The sequence below is a fragment of the Monocercomonoides exilis genome (genome assembly GCF_001643675.1).
Source record: "Monocercomonoides exilis strain PA203 chromosome Unknown scaffold56-565389, whole genome shotgun sequence".
NCBI classification, from domain to species: Eukaryota; Preaxostyla; order Oxymonadida; family Polymastigidae; genus Monocercomonoides; species Monocercomonoides exilis.
This window is the reverse complement of record NW_027150601.1, coordinates 56,346-71,011: the sequence shown is the minus strand read 5'-3', so window position 1 is coordinate 71,011 and position 14,666 is coordinate 56,346. Positions and strand designations below refer to the sequence as shown.

At 36.6% G+C, this 14,666-nt stretch overlaps 5 protein-coding genes across 5 annotated transcripts; 2 read left to right on the top strand and 3 right to left on the bottom strand.

The window, feature by feature from the left end:
• Positions 1 to 121: 121 nt before the first annotated feature.
• On the bottom strand, positions 122 to 5,020 carry MONOS_8275 (putative N-terminal acetyltransferase B complex non-catalytic subunit; the record flags this gene model as incomplete). The annotated part of the gene is made up of 4 exons (XM_067878671.1): positions 122 to 414; positions 717 to 851; positions 953 to 4,708; positions 4,769 to 5,020. 4 exons carry the CDS (start codon positions 5,018 to 5,020, stop codon positions 289 to 291), a joined length of 4,269 nt encoding a protein of 1,422 aa, XP_067720052.1. The 3' UTR covers positions 122 to 288.
• Positions 5,021 to 5,205: 185 nt separating this feature from the next.
• Positions 5,206 to 7,401, top strand: MONOS_8274 (putative S-adenosyl-L-methionine-dependent methyltransferase). The gene is made up of 6 exons (XM_067878670.1): positions 5,206 to 5,305; positions 5,349 to 5,436; positions 5,483 to 5,531; positions 5,632 to 5,920; positions 6,022 to 6,069; positions 6,130 to 7,401. Exons 1-6 carry the CDS (start codon positions 5,225 to 5,227, stop codon positions 7,186 to 7,188), a joined length of 1,614 nt encoding a protein of 537 aa, XP_067720051.1. The 5' UTR covers positions 5,206 to 5,224; the 3' UTR covers positions 7,189 to 7,401.
• Positions 7,402 to 7,623: 222 nt separating this feature from the next.
• Positions 7,624 to 9,694, bottom strand: MONOS_8273 (uncharacterized protein). Its single transcript, XM_067878669.1, has one exon. The coding sequence runs from the start codon at positions 9,623 to 9,625 to the stop codon at positions 8,207 to 8,209; it is 1,419 nt and encodes a 472-aa protein (XP_067720050.1). The 5' UTR covers positions 9,626 to 9,694; the 3' UTR covers positions 7,624 to 8,206.
• Positions 9,695 to 10,389: 695 nt separating this feature from the next.
• MONOS_8272 (Poly [ADP-ribose] polymerase 1, PARP1) lies at positions 10,390 to 12,952 on the top strand. Its single transcript, XM_067878668.1, has 2 exons — positions 10,390 to 10,421; positions 10,486 to 12,952. Exon 2 carries the CDS (start codon positions 10,489 to 10,491, stop codon positions 12,634 to 12,636), a length of 2,148 nt encoding a protein of 715 aa, XP_067720049.1. The 5' UTR covers positions 10,390 to 10,421; positions 10,486 to 10,488; the 3' UTR covers positions 12,637 to 12,952.
• MONOS_8271 (uncharacterized protein) lies at positions 12,928 to 14,601 on the bottom strand. Its single transcript, XM_067878667.1, has one exon. The coding sequence runs from the start codon at positions 14,518 to 14,520 to the stop codon at positions 13,414 to 13,416; it is 1,107 nt and encodes a 368-aa protein (XP_067720048.1). The 5' UTR covers positions 14,521 to 14,601; the 3' UTR covers positions 12,928 to 13,413.
• Positions 14,602 to 14,666: the final 65 nt, after the last annotated feature.

Sequence of the window (14,666 nt, the reverse complement as noted above, 5' to 3'; positions counted from 1 at the left end):
TTAAGATTAAAAGTTTGACGGTTTGACATGATGTACTTGTATTTATTGTTCTGTTGGTGTTCAATTCAATTTGATTCAATTGATATTCAGTACATAAGTCATTCATATGAAAAAATGCAAGTTTTATGTAATTAAGAATCAAGGTTTATATTTACGAAAATGTTCTTTAGAAATGTCAAAAACACTCCAAATGACAAGCATTAGCTCGAAAAAAGGGAAATGTAAAAAGTTCATGCGTCTAAATACAAATGAAACGAATTAAATTTCTTGTTCGTTTCTTTTTGGCTTTTACTCAAACGATACCAAAACATCTGCTCGAGGTGAAATGTATGACAAAAATCGATGAAGAATCGTGTTATATTCCTCATTGATTGTATGAATAAGCTCATTGTGCTCGTTTGAATAATCTTCGTTCTAAATAAGTTTATAATATGTTACAATTATAATTGAAAAAATCGAATAAAAAAATGAAAAAAAATGAATAGAATCAAAATTTTGTGAATAAAATTGTAAAAAAAAAAATAAATAAATAAATAAAAATAAATTTTAAAAAAATAAAGAGAAATTGAAAGAAAAGCGACGATTCACAACAACAAATAGTTCATAGCAAAATGATTTCATATGAAAAATCAGATTTGTTTTGAAAACTATAAAACGCTCCAAAAGATTGAATACATCCATTTTTTCATCAAAATGAATGGTCATCAGAAGCATACCATACAAGGAACATTGAAAATTGGCTGTGCAGAAGCAGACGTCAGGTTGAAGAAGCATTCCATGATTATTCTGAAGGATGGATGAAGCTTTTGCTGAATAATTGCACAATCGGCTTTAAGTTTATTCATCAGCTTCTTTTAATAAAGAAATCAAAAGAAACATCAAACAAATCAAAATTCAAATGAGTAAAAATTGATAAATATCAATCAAAAATTGTCAATAAATATGTCCATACTATTGCCTTATCGTTATCGCTTTCGCTTTCGTTTTGCTTTCCTTTCTTTTTGTTCTTTTTCTTCTGAGAAGCAGCCGAAGAAGATGAAGAAGCACCGCGAATCAGCACATTGAATGCAGTGCAAGCAGTCGAAGAAGGCAGAAGAAGGCAGAAGAAGAAGAAATAAGAGAGCGAGACAAGATTTATTGAAAGTGGGTGAACAAGAGTGAGCGAGGAAGAAAGAAGAAAAGAAAGAGTTTGAAGCTTCGAGGCAAATAATCCAAATGCACTTGCATCGAAAGCAGCAGATTCTGATGTGCAATCAGCTTCAGGCATTGCAACAGAAGACAGAACGGGAGAAACAAGCGCAAAGAACTCTGCACACAGCCCAACCATTGTTGTAGGAGAAAGTGAAAGTTTGTTTGAACAGCTGGTCGAACTCGATTGAACGTCTTCTGAAGCTTGTGAGGAGTCGTCTTTTGATGATGACTGCCCAGAGATAAGTTCATTGTGAAGCAATTGCAAAGCTTTAAGATAAACAGTGTATTCTTCAAACTGCTCTTTCATCATCTGAGTGTGCATAGAAGAAGACGATGAGGAAGAAGAAGTAGAGGAAGAAGAAGAGGAAGAAGAAGCAGAAGAGTTTGAAGTAAAAGAATGATAAATGCGAGAAATAGACAAAAATCGAAGTGTTAGCTGTGTTATTGTGTGTATTATCAACAAAAGAAGCTGATTGAAACGTTCTTCGAATGCATCATCGTAAAATGAATGCGAAGCAGAAGAAACAGAAACTGAAGAAAGCAAGTCACTCGATTGAGACGAGCCTTCTTTTTCTCCTCTTTTCCCATCCTTTTCTTCTGCAACTCCTCCAAAGTCGAAAAACTCTGTTCTTCTGAAGAGCGACAAGGGTGATTCCCAGATGGACCCATCTGCTGATGACTGCTTTTCGCTCATCTGTGCTAATGACGATGGGCTGCGCAGAGACGCAGCAAGCAAATCATCGACAGCTGCGTCTGAGTCAAACGGAGGGAGAAGAGTTTGAGCTGATGGCTGCGAACTGTCTGCTGCAGAGTGAGAGAAGATAACATTTTTGATTGCAGTTGAGCACACATCTCCCACATTCGGCTCTTTTCCTTTGGATTTGGGCTTCTTGTCTCGTTTTTTCTCTTTCCCTCCTCCAGTCATTTCAAGCAAGTTCAGCAGATTTTGCACAACAGACACCACTTCAAATTCCAGCGCTGTGAGCATTTTCTGTCTGAATGCGTGATGGTGCTCCACCATGTGATAGTTGCCACACATTTGGCATTCGTCATCAGCCTTCTCTGAGCCGTCTTCCTCTTTTCCTTCTTTCTCTTCCTTTTTCTCAGATTCACTCTCCACACTCTTCACCTTCTTCTTCATTGTTCTCTTCACATTTGGTGTAAACACCCATTTCAGATATTCTCCCTCCTCTTTGTTCCACTCGTTCTTCAATCCTTCCACCCCATCGATTAGTCTCTTCGCCACATTCAGCTCGCCCACGCTCAGCACCTTCCACAAAAAGCCCATCGAAAATAGCAGGCTCACTTTTTGGATGTGTTTTATTTTCAGCTCCTTGTAAATCCTGTCTGCTTCAGAAACGCAGCCAAGTGCGCCATACAGGCGATACAGCTGCAGGAGAGGAAGAAAATGTCCGACGTTGTGTGTCTTAAAGCAGGACTCGAGTATTTCAACAGAGTACAGAAGAAGAGAAGGAGAAGGCAGAAAAAAAGAGAAGGAACAAGGTAGAAGAGAATCTGTTGTCAGTGCAGAAAACGATTGAATCAAAGGTGAAAGAGAAGAAATGGAAGAAACAGACAAATCAGAAGACGAAGAAGACGAAGACGATGATTCAGGAATCTCATAGTCGTCCTTCGTCGACTTAATCATTTCCATCAGTTTGTTTGACCCAAAAGTGTCCCCTTCTTTCCCAAATGCCTCGCTCCATATTCTACGGACGGCTGTAGAAGGCAGCGAAAAGGATGCCAAGAAGTTGTCTGGCGGGTTGTGCAGCGTCGACTTAAGCTTCGCTCCTTCAGGCACCCCCTTCGGAAGGTGTGTGGATGAGTCACGCTTCTTGTTGATCTGCACAAAGAATGCATAAGACGAGTGGAACAGCTGAAACAGTTCTGGAAGCGCTGGATGAACTAAAGCAGCAGAAGATGATGGTTTCTCTTCCTCTTTTTGTGGTTCTTTTGGCTCGTCTTTCTTTTCGCCTTCTGCTCTTTCGCCCTCAAAGTATGCCTCATCAGCTACAATCTGCAATGTCTCTGCATTGGCAACACGATTGCACGCTCGAATCAGCTGGCTTTCGAACTTCTTCTCTTTCTCCTCATCTTCCTCTCCTTCCTTCAGCGTTTCTCTAATTTTGTCGACCTCTTCCTTCTCTTTCATTGCCATCTTCAGCGTCTCTTCGGCCAGCTGCTGCTGATTGATATGCGGCAAAGAGCGTACGAAAGGAAGTATTTCATTCACACACGATGGCTTTGCCCCTGCGATGGCAAAGAAGTCTGTGAGTGGAGGAAGGAGAGCGGCAGAAGAGACGGCAGATGGCACAGAAGAAATATCAGAATGAAGGTCAAGCACACACGTCTGATCCATCGCATGTGCGGATGTGCTGATGCTCTCTGGTGATGATATGGCAGTGGATGTCGTGGAGGTTGAGGGAGATGTCGAAGAGGAAGACGACATGTTTGACAGCCCTCGAGTTACCACGTCTTTCATTCTGCTCTCCCTCAAACACCTTTCTTTTAATTGTCTTTCTTTTAGGTCCATTCTTCGGCGAATTAATGTTGTGTGTGTGGCTTTCAAATGAGCCAGTTCAGCAAGAGCCAAATGAGGAGCTCTATGAAATGAAGAAGAAGAAGATGATGATGATGATGATGATGATGATGATGATGATTGTGATGATGATGAGCTTGCAATTTCATTAAAATATTTTTCAGCTTCTTCGATTGAATCATCAAATTCAAAATCTCCAAAAAGCTTTGTCTTTCTAAACTGATCTTGCAAGTCTGATGGAAACAAATCCTGTTGGATCTTCTCCAATTTCTCTCCGTCGTTCACCCATTCCGGCAATCTCACTCGCATTTCCCCCGCTTTGTTCAAAGCATCAACAAGTTCTTTTAGCTCAATTGCTTCCTTCTCATTCAACCCAAGCAATTTCAATTTTTCATCCTTGCTTTCATTGCCGGCTCCTTCATAGTCGTTCAGCACTTCTCTAAGCTCTTCTTCCTTCTTTCGCGTCCAAGAGACTGCAATTAAGCAGCGAAGAGACTCTAAGTATATGTTGTAACCGAGCCATCCATCCTCATCAAACTCCTTGATTAAGCACTTGCCTATTCGATTCAAAGCAGAAAAAAGAAAGCAGACTGAAATTGGAAATTTCACTTCTGTCTCTTTATTTGCTTTTTGCTTTGAATTCAACAGACTATTTGTCATTACCTTTATTGTATTCATTAGAATGTTCAGACGATCAATTGGAGTTGAGAACATAAGTTCGTAACGCTTATCTCCGAGCATTTGAATTATTTGCTTATATTTTCCTAGTCCCCTCAAAAACAAAAAGTATAGTTGCAATTCCGAGGGATTTTGAATGTCATTTCCTTCTGCTCTTTGCTTCAGATAACCTTCTCCTAATTTTAAAAACATGTTACGTTGAACTGGACTTTTTGCAGTTAAGTACTGTTGCGCTAAACTTGTAATAGCCCAATATGAGTATGCTGGTTGTTTAAAAAGTTTGTAGAATTGTGTTGCAATCTGTTATCAAATATTTAAAATAACACAAATAATTCAAAAATCTCGTTAAAAAAATGACACCTGTTGTTGCCTAGCATATTGTCTTGCAAGACATACAGAAATGAACAAATTATTTGCATTATTAATCGAGGGCGTTGAAGTAAATGCTCTTTCTGCATTCACAACATTATCTTCCGGCTTCTCAAGCATAAAAAACAAAGCCTCCATCTCAGACTGAGTATAAGATGAATTGTCATTTAATTCTCTAACTTCTCTTGCAATTTTAAGTGCTTGTTCCTTTTTTCTGAGATAAAAAAGAGCTTTTGCTTTCATTATTAATAATTCTGGATTTTTTGGGTTCTTTGAAAGATGGGCATCCGCAGCTTTTAAAGCTTCTTTGTAACATTTTGCTTGCACCCAATTAAATACATCAGAAAGTTGTCCAAAACTCATTATAAATCAATTTTTAAAATAATTGAGTTTATGGAAATAATTAAGGAAATATTGCCATAAATAAATAATAAAATTTTATCGAAAATGAATTGCAGATTGAAGCATTTGGAGCAAGATTTGTCGGAGTTAGATGCCTTCCATGAACCAAATGTTATTCTCGAACAAGTACATATTTTTTTAATAATGAAAATTGAGATTTATTTTTCAGTATAACACACCTGCTGAAATTGCTTCAAATTTTCTTTATCAAGCTTTTGAAAATGGAGACATTGAAGGGAAGATTGTTTTAGATTTAGGTTTGAAATTGTATTCAATTATTAAAGCTATATTTCTGTTTAATAGGTTGTGGACCAGGGATTCTTGGAATTGGTGCAAAACTTCTTGGAGCAAGGTTTAATTTGCATTTAAATGAATGAAATAATCAATCTCTGAAATAATCTACTTCTATTTTTCTTTTCTTTTCTTTTCTTTTCTTTTCTTTTTTTGAAAAGTTATGTAATAGGAGTAGATATTGATGAAGATGCCATTCAGGTTGCAAAGGCAAATTGCAAACAAGCCGGAGTTGAAGTTGAATTTGTTTTGGCTGATGTTTTAGAGTCTCTTCCCAATTTGTTTTTACGGCATCCTTTATTGAGGTTTCTGTGTAATGACCAAGAAAAATACCAGCAATTTGATGCAAGCGCGGTCCAACTGCAACAGTTTGATACTGTGCTTATGAATCCTCCTTTTGGAACAAGGCAAACTGGGGCAGATGTTATGTTTATGAGAATCGGTGCAATGGTTTTTCATTCTTTTTTAAAATATTACTCTAAAAACCTATTATTCTCGTAATTGTTTCTATAATTCAACCAATAAAACTTGGGCTAATTCCACATTTAAAGCTTTGTAGAGGAAATTTGTATTCTTTGAATAAGTCAACAACAAGAAATGTGTGATAATTCTTGCAAAAAATATAATTATTTATTTTATTTTTGAATTATTTGCAAAAGTTCATAAACAAATATCTGACTTCTCTATCGCTTTCTCCTTGTGCAATCGGAGAATATCGTTATCCTCTCGCAGCCACTTATGAATTTCATACGCATGACAGAACAGACATCAGAGTTGACCTATGGAAAGTCGGATGTCAAAAAGTGGCAAAAAAAGTTAATCAGTTGTGCGAAATGATTGAAACAGCAAGAACAGGAGCAAAAGAAAGGGGAGAAGAAAAAAGAGAAGAAGAAGAAAGAGACAGTGAAGGTGTGGCTGTTGAAAAACTTGATGAGCAAAAGGATTCCATTCAGGAAGAAAAGCATTGCTCTTGTTCGTTGCCGACTTCTAATAGTCGATCGAATGATGAGATGGAGTTAAGTGAGAAGAGAAGGAAAGAGGAAGACAAATTATACAAGGAAATGACGATGATGATACAAGAATTGAAGAGCAGACTCTTTGGGAAGGACAGCAGAGAAAGCGTTAAAAAAGGAAAAGCCAGAAGGAAAATGGTATTCGAAAGTATGATCAAAATGAAGAAGAAAAGAGAAAAGAGAAAGAAGGAAAGAAAAGAGAGATCTCAACATTGCAAAGAAGATGATGATGAAGCTGGTGAAAATGAAAACGAAGAAGAAGAAGAAAATGATGATGATGATGATGATGATGATGATGATGATGATGAAAAGTTGAATGAAAAAGAGGAAGATAATATATTATTAAAAGATCATAATTTGAAGCACCAAGAAAAAGAGAGTCGAAATGAATTAAATGAAAGTGGTGCAAGACACTTAACTGAGAAGCGTGATGGTATCAGTGATGAAAATGAAAGCAAAGATGAGAGCGAAAACGAGAGAGAAAGTGAAACTGATGACGAAGAAGAAGAAGAAGAAGAAGAAGAAGAAGAAAGTGGAGAAGATAAAGAAAAATGGATAATGCGAGGAATGCTGAAAGATCATAGCCATTCATGTTACTGTAAGCGAAGAGCAGCAAAAGGAAAAGGCTTTTCTGGTAAAAGGTCAAAACGAGAATCAAATCAAAGAAAGTCTGGAGAAAGAAGAAAGGGGAGAAAGGCATATTGAAACAGCATGCAAAGCATGAGAAAGTGAATGAATGGTCTGAAAGGGCTTAATCTACATATCAAAATAAATTGCATCTGCAATATAATTTCATTTCATGCATTTCATATGCTCCGACATTATTTGTTTTTATATCGCTTCACGGACAACCATTTTTTATTTTGTCTTTCTTGTCAATGAAGTTGAACTTGTGAAAAAATAATTCGCAAAAATTCATGAAGGATAATATTTTGTTCCTGAATCAATTGATCATCATTGCTTTTCGATTTTTTTCTTTTTAGACAATAAGTTATGTGTTTGATATATGAAATCACATAATGTTCGGAATGACTTCTTTGTTACAAGTGTTATTATGAGAAAACTTTTTTCAGTTGAAAAGATATTGCTTTTTTAATTGAGCTTTTATAAGTATTACCTGAAAAAGAAGAAGAAAAGTTATGAAGGCAGAGCATTGCGTGCAAAGTACTGTTTTCTTAAAATTGCTTACAGATTCGTTTTGATCAATAAAATTCTCAAAAAATAAAATTAAATTTAATTAAAAAAATAATAATTTTTAATAATAATAATTTTAATAAATTATTATTTAAAAGTCATTAAATTGGAAATCTTTGGGAAATTTTTCTTACAACTCAAAAAGAAAAATATTATTCAAATAACAACAAACGTCAAATTCAAAATAATGCTAACCTAACATTCCAAAATGAATGAGAGAACATAAATAAATGCTTTGAAAAAATACATATCAAACAAAATTTATTCATTTAATGAAACTTCATATAATTTCTTTTCCCAAAAGTCCAATAAATCTTGCTTAAAAATTCATCCCTATTAGCAAAGCGCTAAAAAATTTGGATATAGTATTTTAAATATCAAAAGGATATTCAAAATATTACGGCCGGATTTTATTTCCTTTAAAATGTTTTCAAAAGAAATAAAGAAGGCTTTTATGAGAATATTCCGTCGATTATAATTGCCACTTTTGACAATATCAACAATATTGAAGCATTACTCAATTTGCATCTTATGCAACAACAAAATCATTGGCCTTTTCATTAACATCTGTAAGCTCGTATGCTTGTGTTTGTTCCATTGGAGGCTGATTAGTCATGCATTGCTGAGGAATAGTAAAAGCTACTTGTTGCTGTGCAGGCTGAATCGGTTGCATTGGTTGCATTTGTTGCATCGGTTGTACCGGTTGCATTGGCTGCATTGGCTGCGCTTGCTGGATTGATCCTTGAGGTGAGTTCATCATTGGGGCAACTGAAACAGGATACTGGCCAGATGGTTGCATCTGTGATGGAGCAGGTCCATAAGAAGAATACCCATTCATTAAACCAGGCTGCATCCCAGAGAATTGCATTTGTTGTTGCTGCACGCCGTAACCTTGGCAAGACGGATTAATTGCTTGAGTTGGTACGTATTGTTGTTGCTCCACTATTGTATCAACAACAATGCCAGTTGTAGCGACATTACTCGCTGACGAATCGCTTTTCTTCTTTTTACGACAACAGCAGCAAATTATGATCACAATCACAACGACAAAAATTACAACTCCGACAATTATTAAAACTATTGCCACAACAGGGAACTTTTTTTTCTCTACCAATTTTTTCCAATACTCGTCGCAAGGTCCATAGCCATCAATGTACAAGCGAGGTGTTTCACTCGTAGATGTAGAAGTACTCAGAAAGTCAGATGGAACTGATTTTTCATAATTGACGATGTAAATGTCGTTTCCAAAATGATATGTTTTGTTTTTAACTTTATTTTCTCTGAAACTGCAGGAGGTCATTTCAAAAATTTCAGTGGAAAGGGAATACATTGACACCACAATTGCTCCTCCCCCGATCTTTGATTCACATTGACTGAAAGTACATGAAGAAATATTCAACAAAGGTCCACAATTAACTACCACAATACCTCCTCCTGTATTTGCAGAGCATTTGTTAATTTGACAGTTCGCAAATTGTACAACTATAGACAAGCCTTTGCTTATGAATGCAAAGCCTCCCATGCTAGACGCGGAACACGAACTTCCCTCTGAGGTTAAAACATACATTGTTGCTATATTGTAAAGCGCTCCTCCAAATGATCCTGAGCAATTTTTAAAACTTGAGTCCGAGATTGACAGTGGATAATAATAATATGAATAACTTGAAGTTCCACTTGCAATTGCTCCGCCATTTTGGTGACTCGTGCATTCAGAAAAGGAACATTTATTGACTTGTACATTTCCTACTGCGTAAGAATAACTGCTACTAATGAAGAGTGCACCTCCACTGTATGATGACGTGCATGACACCCATTCGCAGTTTGAAAATGACTTATTCGAAGAAACGGTAATGCGATATGAATATCTTTCGTTTGAATTATTAGGATCACGTTTTGTTGCAATAGTTTTAAATGTTGTGTTTAAGCAATTAAAAATGTTTGAGTACATTCCATCAACAATTCCATTATAATAAACATTTTCAATTTCACAAAAAATACATGATAAAATAACGGTTTGGAGGCTTGAATTTTCTGCATTTTGTTGAAATTCCTGCTTCAATGTGATATTTCTTAATGTGTTCTCTCCTAAAGTAACTCCTGCAAAGTTACTACCTCCAAATAATGCACTACATCCACATAAAACAAAGGATTCAATTAAGCTCTCAAAAATAGAAATTTCACTTCCAAATCCTGATGCTTGCACAAGTGATGATAAACCTTGATTTCCAAATGGAATCACTGACAAATTTTTTAAAACCAAACTTGACTCAGAAATTTCCCAAGCAGGTTTCCTTCCTTGAATGAAAATTCTACATCCAAAAACTTGCACAAAAGAACGATTTAAAATGTTAGTATTCTGATTTTCTAAAGATTGAAGATTTAATCCTGAAAAAAATGCAGTTGAATTCTCACAATTAAGCAATCCATTTCCCAGCACAACACATTCGTTAACATCGTATTTCTTTTCAAATCCACCAAAATATGATAAGCTCTTTTGATACTTAACTATAAAAATGATATACAACAAAAATATTTTCATTTTCTTCTGTGTAATAACTTATATGACAAAATTATACAACTTCTGTGATCTGGAATGAGGCACAAATCTCATTTTTCGTGCTAAATTGGTGTAATGTGAATTCCCGATGATATTTTTTTGGTTTTATTTATTTGTTTTAATCAAAACACTTCATTATGTTTTCGATTATTTATTACTGATCAATAAGTGTTTTTTGTTGCGAGAAGTGTGGATTCTGTGAATTTTAAAAAATGCATAATGTGTTTTTGAATTGTTTTCTTTGACATTAGATAATGGATCAATTTTTCGATAAATTTAATTTCTATTTACCTGGAAAAGTTCATGAAGCAGCCAAGAAAGCTTTCCAAACAGTTATTGAGGAAAGAGGCGGTAAATTATCTGATAGCTTTGATGAAAATGTTACGCATGTTCTTGTTTCAACCGGATTTGATGCTTCTGCCCCAGAAGTGAAGGAAGCATCCGAGAAAAAGATTCCTGTTGTTCATCGTGATTTTATTTTTGACTGTACCGAAGAAGGAAAACTTCTTGAAATTGACAAGTATACTCCTTCAACATTGGCAGATATCAAAGCTGTTGTTGAGCAGGTTGCACCAACAACAAGGGGAAGAGGAAGAGGGCGCGGAAGAGGAAGAGGAAGAGGGAAAGCCATTTCTGTAGAACCTGTTGATACCTCAAAAGACACTGATGATTCAAAGGACGTCAAGGTTGATGATGAAAAGGCTGAAGATGTTGCGGAAAAACCAGGGCCAAGAACAAGAGGACGAAGTAAAAAAGAAGTAGTGACAAAAGAAGATGATAAAAAGGAGGATGTGGAAGAAAAGGAGAAAAAAGAAAAGAAAGAAAAGGAGGAAGAAGTGGTTGAAGAAGAAGAAGAAGAAGAAGAGAAAAAAGTCAAAATTGTAAAGAAAGGCAAAGCAAGTGTTGATCATCTGTGTAGAGTCGCAAATCAGGCACATATATATCAAGAATCCGACGGAAGTGTTTGGAAAGCTACTTTAAATCAAACGGAAATTGACTTCAACAATAACAAATATTACATCATCCAACTTCTTCAGTCTGATACGAACCCGAACATGTTCTGGACATGGAATCGATGGGGAAGAGTTGGATTTGATGGTCAGAACAAACAAACTGCGCATGGATCGCTTGCTTCTGCGAAAGCAGATTTCGAAAAAAAATTTTTCGATAAAACAGGACAACATTGGGCTTTCAATAAAGAATATATTAAAAAGCCAGGGAAATATTTCCCATTGGACATTGACGAAGGGGAAGATGAAGAAGAAGAAAACGAAGAAGAGAAAAAGAAGCAAGAAGAGAAAGATAAAATTCAGAAGATTCCACGCGAGCCTGTTGTATCGAAATTGGATCCACAAGTCAAAAGTTTCGTGGAGTACATTTCAGATTCTCAGGCTATGATTGACACAATGAGTGAGTTCGACATTGATGTGAAGAAGTTTCCTCTTGGAAAGCTCACCAAAAAGCATATCAAGACAGGTTATGAGGTTTTGAAGCAAATTGAGGCGGCTCTAAAGAAGTTCAATCGATCAGAAATTAATCGGCTGAGCTCTCAGTTCTACACGCTGATTCCGACGCCTGTTGGGATGAGGCAAGTTCCAGCAATTGACAACGAGCAGATGCTGAAGCGGAAAATGAAGATGCTGGAGGCGCTGGGAGACATTGAGATTGCGCAGACTCTGCTCAAGCAGACCAAAGAGAGCGATATAGACGAGCATCCAACAGATAAGACGTTCAGATCGCTGAACATCAAGCTTGTGCCTCTGAAGCCAGACGAAGAGAGGTTCAAGATGGTGGAGAAGTACATCCACAACACGCATGGCGCCACACACAGCTGGTACAAGCTGAACATCATCGACATCTTCGAGGTGGAAAGACCAGGCGAAAAAGAGCGTTTCGAGCCTTTCTCGAAAGATAAAAACAGACAGCTTTTGTGGCACGGGTCAAGAAGAACAAACTGGATGGGTATTTTGTCCCAAGGTCTGAGAATTGCTCCTCCAGAAGCTCCTGTTTCCGGATACATGTTTGGGAAGGGTGTGTATTTTGCTGATATGGTCAGCAAGTCTGCGAACTACTGCTGTGCTTCACAGAATTCGAATCAGGGTATCTTAATGCTGTGCGAGGTGGCGCTGGGTGATATGTTTGAGTGCACCGGTGCAATGTACATGGAGAAGCCTCAAAAGGGCACACTCTCAACATTTGGCAAAGGAAGAAACGCTCCAAATCCGAAAGAGGAGATTGTCATTGACGACGGAGTGAAAGTTCCGCTAGGTACTCCCATTGATGTGCCTGTGCAGGGGTATCTGCAGTACAACGAGTTCATTGTGTACGATGTGTCTCAGATCAAGTGCAGATACGTGATCAGATTGAAGTTCGAGCCTACGACCGCTGGAAGATGGTTTTAAGGGACAAAGATGAAAGGGAGAGAAGGTACTGGATCAAAATAAAAATAAAAATAAAACGCTTTTGAATGAAAAGAAGATCTTTTGCTTTCCAAAATGTAATGTGTTAATTAATGAGAAGTGCTTTAATAAGAGTTATGATATATTCTGCTTATTTTTCATCCACCAGCATTTTTTCTATTTTTTGATATTTTGTTTTTCAGCAACGTTAGCCCCAGGTACCCACCTTGTTTGTAATTTTTGTAATTTATTCTGATTATATTTTATTGCCCTCTCGTCTCATACGAACAACATCGAGAATATATATATTGATTCTTGCAAAGTCCTTAATTCAACTCCAAAAGAAGGGAGAAAATGACAAAACTTAGATAAATTGCAAAAGCAGGTTGTTTTGAAATTTAAGAGAAGGAAAATAAGAAAAATGCAATAAAGTTTGGATAAAGAGATTGTGTTCATTGACCAAAAACGGAAATAATTCTTTCATTTATTTGTGTCACTCAAACTTTTTAATTCTATCAGAAAGCACCATCAATTGTTGAACCAAACAACAGAAAAACTTTCATATTCTTTATAAAATAGCAATTCAAATGTTGTTGCAATGTCAACGATAAAAATATACTAAAACTGAACGCATGTTTGCGACATTTTGACAAAACGCAAAAATTGAAGAACAAAATAAAGCTCGAGCATAAGATTAACATCAAATATGAAATATAACTCTTACAATCAAAAATGAGATACATTCAAGAAAGAATTAGATTTGTAACGTAAACATCTCATTTAAGAAGCAAGAGAACTTGACTTGTTCAAATCAATTCTATCTCCCAACTCTTTCACAAGAGCTGCTGTCATTCCCGCAGTTTGAGAAGCCACAGGCGACTGAGCATAGTTGGTCATCCCTTCCAGAGTGTGTATATCTCCTCCTCCGACCCACCAAATCTTGTGGTTCCGTTCGCATGCTGCTTTGATAGCGTCCCTTCCAGCTTTCCGCTTCTTTATTTCTTCACTTTCAGCAGAAGCTGCTGATGAAGATTCAGAAGACGACGAAGATGATGATGACGAGGAGGTTGAAGGTTGAGATGGGGGATACCCAAGGTCATAAATTGTTTCTGCCCCGTCTAAAATACCTTCTTTAAGCCATTTTTCAACCTCATCAACTGATATTTTATTTGCAATAGTGAAATAGTGAGCTAAAATCACAATGCCACCAGCGCCATGTATCAACCTTGAGCATTCTCTCAGATCTGGTGTTGGAATATCCATATATACGCCTTTCATCCAAGCATCCTTTGACAAGAATAATTGATACGATTTGCTCCAAAAAGATTGGGAATCGAAAGTAGGAAATTGTTGAAAAAGGGTTGAATCCTTCTCACGCGCTTCAACAAAATTACTAATGATTTTCTTCATAACTTCTTCATTTTCTGGATGTGAACTCAGAGCTGTAACAATATGTGGTCTTCCAACGCTCTCGCCTCCGCTAGCTTTTAAGCAATCATCTTCTGAAATTATAAAACCATTATCATTCAGTTTTCCAACGATAAATTTCATTCTTTTTATTCGGCGCTCTTGAGCAGTTTTACAATATTCGGATAATTCTTTATTCAAAGGATCAATAAAAAGTCCAACGATATGAAAGGTTGAAACAGAAATTCCAAGTTCTGCAGGAGGAGAACCTGTCATCTCTATTCCCCACACGTACTTCACTGGAAATTCCTTACTCCATTTAGGGTTGCGTAGCTTTTCCACTACTTCGGGTGAAGGAACAGCATCGTGATCAGTGAATGCCACAACAGAAAAATTACGTTTTTGGGCTTCTAACAAAAATTCTTCATGTGTAAGAAGTCCATCGCTTGTTGTTGTATGATCATGTAAAGATTCTATCATTAACTCAATCAAACCAAAAGCAAATAGCGAAGGAATGCAATTCTTTTTGATCGAAAACTCCAGATCAGCTATAATTTTTTCCCACTATTAAATCGTTCTTCTTTAAGAAATTGTTTCAATGCTAATTTTGAACTATTTTCAATTTT